Source organism: Rhagoletis zephyria, unplaced genomic scaffold (assembly GCF_001687245.7).
Source record: "Rhagoletis zephyria isolate East Lansing unplaced genomic scaffold, Rhagoletis_zephyria_1.1 Rzeph_scaffold_01475, whole genome shotgun sequence".
NCBI lineage: Eukaryota > Metazoa > Arthropoda > Insecta > Diptera > Tephritidae > Rhagoletis > Rhagoletis zephyria.
Window position 1 is genome coordinate 59,783 of NW_016158559.1, and position 7,399 is coordinate 67,181.

Consider the following 7,399-nt stretch of genomic DNA (forward strand, 5'->3'; position numbering starts at 1 on the left):
CCCACTGCTCAAACCGGGGAAACCGGCCAACATAGGAGATTCTTATAGGCCGATAACACTCCTTTCCCCGCTAGCGAAGACACTCGAGGCCTTGCTGCTCCCGTATTTCACAAACTACTTCCGCAGCGAAGCATCAGCATGGTCGTGGCCTCAACCGTAAACGTCCCTGTGAGAGAACGATTCTAGTAGCGTTGGACCTGTCAAAGGTTTTTGACACAGTCAGCCATTCCACGCTACTAGAAGATACAGAGGCTTCCTCTCTCCCACAGAGGCTCAATCGGTGGTCGGCAAATTATCTGAGTGGTCGACACTCGTCGGTAATGTCTAGAGACAAATCTAGCAAACTTAGAAAAATAAAACTGGGGTATCCACAGGGTGGTGTCCTTTCCCCGCTACTGTTTAACTTACATTTCAAAGCTCCCTCAACTACCAGAGGGAGTCTCGACTGGGCGACTGGGAATGGAATTGATGACCTGTGTTCGAAAGTAAACGGGTATCTCCGAACTTTCTTGCTTCTTCACTGCAAAGTGTCTAGCCCTCTCCCCTACGAAATCCTCTGCGACCCTGTTCACAACCTGGACGAAGGAGATCAGGCTACCTCTGGAAATTCACGTCGATTACATACCAATTCCGACGGTGAATAATCCCAAAATACTCGGAGTAACATTTGACAGCCTGCTCTCCTTCTCTGCGCACGCAACCGCTATTGTCAATAAAGTACAGAGCCGCAACTAGGCCCTCAAGTCGCGAGCCGGCAGTACTTAGGGCAAAGACAAAGAAACGTTGCTGGCAACATACAAGGTAATAGGCCGGCCGGTTTTAAACTACGCAGCACCAGTGTGGTCGCCGGGGACTAGTAGGACGCAGTGGATGAAGCTACAGACAGTACAAAACACAGCACTTAGCGACCGAATGCCTCCTGATGTCACCAGAACCCCACCTCCACGATGAGGCGAAAATGCTCCCAATCAGGGAGCACAACACGATGCTCTGCAAGCAGTTTCTGGTTGGGAGCCACAGATGTGGCCACCCAAATAGACAGCTGCTTGCAGAGGAGCCCTCGCCAAGGCACGTTAAGATGCATCTATATGAACTGACGGACGAAGTCCAGAGGTTTATCAATCAGCCTCTGGACCCGTCAGCTTACAGACAGGCCCTGAACGGCATTCACAGGGACGCAGTCTCGAGTTATGTAGACTCTAGACCTGTGAATGCCTTTCTAGGCACACAAACACCGGACATTGACGCGACGGAGCTCCATCTTCCTCGGGAGACCAGAACAACAATAGCCCAACTTTGCTCTGGCTACTGCAGCAGGCTAAACTCCTACCTGAATAGGCTAAATGCGGGTGTGCCGAATGAATGTCGGGCACGCGGAGAGACCCCTCACGACTGGAACATCTCTTCGCATGTCCGGAAAACCCCACAACCCTAACGGCGTCGCCCCTGTGGACCGACCCCATAGAGGCTGCACGCTTCTTGGGGCTGCCGTTAGTGGAACTCGACGACAACGACTGAGATATCAACCGATCTGGGCGGGGTTGTTGTAGCCGCTACAACAACAACAACAACAAGTTTAAAAACATAGTGAAGCAACCATCAGCTCAGAAAGCAACGAAAACAAATTTTTTGTTTTCTTCGCTATGCTATTTGTCGCTTTCTTCGCTTTTCGCTTCATTATGTACTGGCATATTGAAAAAATAAAGGTTTGTTTTTGTCGCTATTATCCGAAAATGTCTGGTCGTTTTCTTTGTGGCGTTACTATGTTCTTTGCCTTAGGAAATTGTTAACATCGATGGCAAACATCGAATTTTGATTAGATATTATCGATGTTTAAAAAATCTATGTATCGTTTGCATACCCATCGTTTTGTAAATTCGTTTGAGGAATTATATAAATACAGAAGACACCAATATAATAATAGTAATAAATATAATAATTATAATGATGATGAACAAATTTTTTCACACCAGGAGCTTGCCATTGTTAAAAGGATTGCAAGTGAGTCAGTTCGAAGCTGCTGTACAAAGATTAGCATCTTTTACAGCAAAAAACATCATACAAGAAACTTCCGATGAAGCCGGTACTTTACTCGCACGTTTTGCGAAACATGTCGCTTTGGAATTGCAAAAAGATACGCCAATTATTGCCACTGCGATAAGGTATGCTGATTATTTCCCTATAACTGACACACGATATTTGCAAAAGGAACTGACACGAATATCTCCAGACCAACTGCCAGCTCTTATTGTATTCGCTTTTACATATCGGCCTAGCGCTGATCCTAAAAAATATGCCGCTTTATTAAATGAGCTAGATGCCACGGCAGTACAGCTACTTCCTAATATGGACCTTAATACAATTCTGAGGACGTTGTACGCGTTCCTTTACCTCATGCCCAATTGGATAATGCGAATTGACTTCTACAAAGCGGCCATGCAAAGAGTAACATCACACGAAATATTAGTTGCTTTGACAAAAGAAAAATTTGTTCAAATCTGCTTCTATTTGGGCTTGGAAAAGAACCGGAAAGAAAATGCTGGATTGTTTCAAGAACTGCTCAGTAGATATTTAGAGTTATATCTTCCTAAATTAAGTACACTAGATCTAGTTATGGTTGGTAATGCCGCATTCAAGACATCCACTTATGTAGATAGCAAAGCATATAACCAACGTTTGATAGATGAAGTCCTAAAGCTTTCATTCAATGAATCTAGCAACGATGTACTTCTAGTAACCTTAATTAAAGCAATGCGTCTGCAGCGTGTACATTCCGAGGAAGTTTGTAAGCACTTGACAGCTTTATGCAATGAAATTTTTCTGGAGAGGTTTCAAATCCGTGGTTGCGTTCATATATTTGCCTATCTTGCGGACAATCTTTGGGATGAACGGAATGCTCTTGAATGTTTGGTAAAACATTGTTTACCTCGTCTGCGACGAGAAAATGCGCGATGCAAAGATATTGCAACATTTCTATGGTGCTGTGCGCAACTTAACTGCAATTTGTCACAAAAAGACCTAGAACAAATCGAAATCTTGCTCATAAACAAAGTTAATCAGAATGAATTCCGAAACTTTGTGGACCAGTTGGTCGATAGCTGTCTCTCCTTATGGATATTGGGTAACAGGTCACGCGTGCTTTTAGAGACTGTTATAGATCTAAAAATGAGTTCACTATGTAACAACAAAAATAAACAATGTGAACAACCTAAAGTCGAAAGCCGATTCCAGGTGCTGACTTCAGCTATTGCTATAGAAGAACCGACTTGGCGTTTTAAAAATATAAAAGTACCAACTAAACCGAAAGTGGATACAATCGCACCGTCATACCTCCTTAAAGACCGAAATAATCTGGTAGATTTAGCTAGGAAAATCGAAGAGTATTCAACTGTAGCCTCGGCTAAATTGGTTTGTCCTGTTAATGGCATAAATATACCAAGTGTACTAGTGAGCTTCAATGAGCCTACTAATTCAAATATGTTTCTAGAACTCCTGCCTGAAGATCTAGAACTGCACTTCAGCAAAACACCAAATGGATTAATGAGACTTAAAATCCGGTTGTTAAAAGTCTTGCGATATAGGGTTACTACAGTAAGTAATTCTTAATTTGTCTCTTTAAAATATTCGCATACTTACACACAAAGTAAAAATTTTCTTTTGTTTTTGTAGTTGCCTGAAAAGCAGTATGAAAAGGACGGCGATTTGGGATACTTAGTATGCAATTCCGGCGGCGATACTACTCCCAAACTTCAATCGTTGAAAGTTTAACGTTTGTGATTCTGTTTTATGGTGGTTTCGTTTTTACCAAAAAATGTCCTTCCACGGTGCAAAATGTGTTTGATGTTACACTCAACCCTGTAAAATGGCATGTTTTTGCCTTCTTGTTCTTGTCCAGCTCACGGATTTCATAATATTATCGTTTTAAGCAACCATCTGATTTTCAGGGCAACCATCTCCCCTGACAAAGCTTCGAAGGGCAGAGAATGTGTCTTTTTCTTTTTTGTCTTACAAGAGTGTGACATTTCAAGAAACGAACACAAAATTTTCTGCCCATTTGCCTGCATTTAGAATCGAACACGAAAAGAGAAAGGGCAATCAAAAAGGGACATTTTTTGGTAGAAACGAAAACACCATTAATTTTTGAATAGCCCAGTAAAATTAGATAAATTTGGTTCGAAAAACAAAAAAAAAATGTAACTGCGCTTTTTTGATGCAGTTTATTTCTATTTGACACATAGATCGTGGATTAACAGTCTTGCCCCTTAATTTTATTTGGCAACACTCCCCCATCTTGGATTATATTTATTTCGGGGTTTTTGCGATTTGCAAGCATATTTTGCGGTTTTCGTAACAAAATGTTTAAACACAAATTTGTAGAGAATTTAATTTCTCATAGATATTTGTTATATAGAGGGTAAAAAAAAATTGTATATTAAATAATTGGCAAAAACTGCGAAAACATTTTACATTGGCCTTTATTATGAGTTGCATTAGATTTTAACAGAATTTTGCTTTCGATGATACATCAAGTGTTAGAAAATTGTGAAAAATATATGATTTTGCATTTGTTTTCTTACTTTTTGGCGGCTAGACACTAATTTTAAACAATTTTTTATTAATTTCCTGCAGTTCTAACGTGAATACTAAACACACGCTCGAAAGGTTGGTTTTACTTCTGAAAGAAAATCCCAATACCCATGATGCAATAATACAAGGCGTTATCGGTTGGCAACTTCTCGCTCTAATTTCGCCATATTGACTGCCTTAGGTTAAACAGTGTTACTTCTTTAACAATTCTTTGCCTAATAATATAGTTGAATTTTTTTTCTTTCTCAGTATACACATTTTGTTTTCTCTAAAAGGTATTATATCTTAGTTTACTTCATTTCATTGCGAATATACTATAAAAAAGCAAAATTTGTTTAGAAGAAAATATGAAATTTTATATTTTTCCCCCGAATGGGGATTCATTTCTTCCCGCTTTTCTTCTTATTCTACTGAGCTAAGGCGGTGTCAAATCGAGCTGTCACAACTGATACCACCTTGTATTATTGCATCATGCTCAATACCATCGTATATACTTACAAGTATGGAATTCTATGCCCCTTTCTGTCTATTCTCTTTCTATCAACGGATGTGCCTGCCAAACAGCGAACGTGCATCGATGATGCGAACGGGATTGAAATGAAAGAAATGGGAGATGGATGACATGAGAATGAAAGTATTAATTAATTATTAAGAAAGAAAATTTTCTTTAAATTTTTAATGTTGATTGTTTAAAGTTTCTTTTTATTCTGGAAAAATATTTTACATTTTCTCGGCAGCACCCTTCGAAACCTGCTTGTTCTCTTAAAAATTAGAATTCAAAACAATTAACAAAGTATTTAACATCCGTTACATTACCCCCTTCCAAAAAAATTAATGTAAAAACTCATATCTTGAAATTAACAACTTTCTTTTTGTTTTCCGGAAAAATATAAGCCGGTTTTAGTCTATCGACTGAAATAGCTACATTATTATTTTTTTTCCAACCAGGAACGTCTTACGAAAGCGTTTTATCACCTTAATAAGGAGGTTCCAAACATTTTTTTATTCTATCGATTCGAACGAAAACATGTGTGGACGTATATAAGTCAGTTGGAATGTATGGCGTGATTGTGACCGGTTTCCTTTCTTGCGAACGAATGTTCTCAAAATGGTCACGTAGTTTTGTAATAAAATCTAATGGATCAGTATTCGTGTTGCTGCGTGTAGTTGGAAAAATTGCACCTGGAACCTTAATATTTTCACCATAAAACATTTTAGCCGGTGTTCCGCGAATTTCTTCCTTAATAGTGGCCCGGAGGCCTAATAAAATTAATGGTAATTCGTCTGTCCAATTAACTGCATTGTTAGAACATTTTATTGAAGTCTTTAGTGTTCTATGGAATCGTTCTACCATCCCATTTGCTTGAGGATGGTAGGATGATGTCCGTGTTCTTATAGCGCCTAAAACTTGCAAAGTTCTCGAAAGAGAATGGACTCAAATTGAGTACCTGGATCGGTGGTAATTTGAGTTGGTACACAGAACATAGAAACATATTCTCTAACCAAACATTGAGCAATAGTTTTAGCTTCCATATCTTCTAAAGGATATGCTTCAGGCCATCTAGAGAAGCGATCAACAATTGAAATGTATCTGTATCCCTTTGATGGTGGTAGAGGTCCGACCAAATCCATATGTATATGATTGAACCGACCTGGAGGTATTGGAAACATGTCTAACTGAGATTTTATGTGTCTTGTAACTTTACATTTTTGGCATTCATTTATATGCTTGTTCATTTGAGGCCAAAAATATAAACTAGTAATTTTCTTCCGAGTTGATCTAATACCGGGGTGGGAAATATTATGAATCAAGTGAAATATTCTTTTACGAACTGTAGAAGGAACATAAGTTCGGTACATGTTGGTAGATAAATCACACCAAAGAGACTTATTACAGCAAAATTCCATTTGTCTCAATTGGTAGGAGGAATTTTCTGATTGACTAGCTCTTAAGTGTTTGAGTTGTTCATCGAGTACTTGCTCTTCTGCCAAGATTTCAAAGTAAGGAATATCCAATTGAATAGAATCTATTCCTGATCTTGACAGCGTATCAGACACAATATTATCAGTACCTTTCATGTATCAAATATCTGCAGTGAACTGCGAAATTAAATCTAACTGGCGGGCTTGTCTGGGGGAACGCCCTGTTTTCGTGAGAAGAGCTGTTGTGAGTGGTTTGTGATCCGTGAGTACAAAGAAATCCCGACCTTCAACAAAATATTGAAAATGTCTAATAGCTTCATGGATAGCTAAGAGTTCTTTGCCGAAAGCGGAATATTTCGTTTGGGCTGGGTTTAATTTTTTGCTGAAAAATGACAAAGGTTGCCATTGATTGCAGACATATTAGTTGCGTTCCAGATGCTTCACGATATTCACGAAATTCACGATTTGCAGGAACAGCTGTTTTCCCCATTAATAAACCTTATGGGAGGTGGTCACCTGGAACGACTTCCTGTAAAAACCTGCAAATCGTGAAGCATCTGGAACGCAACTATTGTTGCAGGACACCGCCTAATGCTGTGTTATAGGCTGTTTTTGCTTACGCGTAAAAGCACATTTAGCGCATTTAGCTCTAAATGCTACTCTAAATGTACATTTATCCATACAAAATTCGTCACCTAAATGCAACTAAATGCAACTACATTTTTGCATTAAGAATCTAAATGCTAAAAGCAACCCTGTGATCTTCCAAAATTTCCACGATTCGAACATGGTTTAAAGAGAAAAAGTGGCAACATTGCTTTTTCGAGTATACAGTTGCTAGCTGCGTTTCAGTGATCGCCGATCGAGATTTCTTTTATCTTGCATTACA

The 7,399-nt window shown here is 39.2% G+C and overlaps 1 protein-coding gene across 2 annotated transcripts; it reads left to right on the forward strand.

The window, feature by feature from the left end:
- Positions 1-1,825: 1,825 nt before the first annotated feature.
- Positions 1,826-4,463, forward strand: LOC108364142 (uncharacterized). 2 transcript variants are annotated; one of them, XM_017617716.1, is made up of 2 exons: positions 1,826-3,408; positions 3,488-3,585. In XM_017617716.1, exons 1-2 carry the CDS (start codon positions 1,945-1,947, stop codon positions 3,506-3,508), a joined length of 1,485 nt encoding a protein of 494 aa, XP_017473205.1. In that variant the 5' UTR covers positions 1,826-1,944; the 3' UTR covers positions 3,509-3,585. The 2 variants fall into 2 exon arrangements, with proteins under 2 accessions (XP_017473205.1, XP_017473204.1); XM_017617715.1 differs by adding an exon at positions 3,670-4,463 and having other exon boundaries at positions 1,829-3,591.
- The last annotated feature ends 2,936 nt before the right edge of the window (positions 4,464-7,399 follow it).

What these genes read in the sequence shown, in the direction of transcription:
- LOC108364142 (XM_017617715.1), top strand. Translation starts at nt 1,945, where the DNA reads ATGATGATGAACAAATTTTTTCACACCAGGAGCTTGCCATTGTTAAAA. An exon ending in TGCGATATAGGGTTACTACA is followed by an intron (nt 3,592 to 3,669) that starts GTAAGTAATTCT and finishes TTGTTTTTGTAG; the next exon opens with TTGCCTGAAAAGCAGTATGA.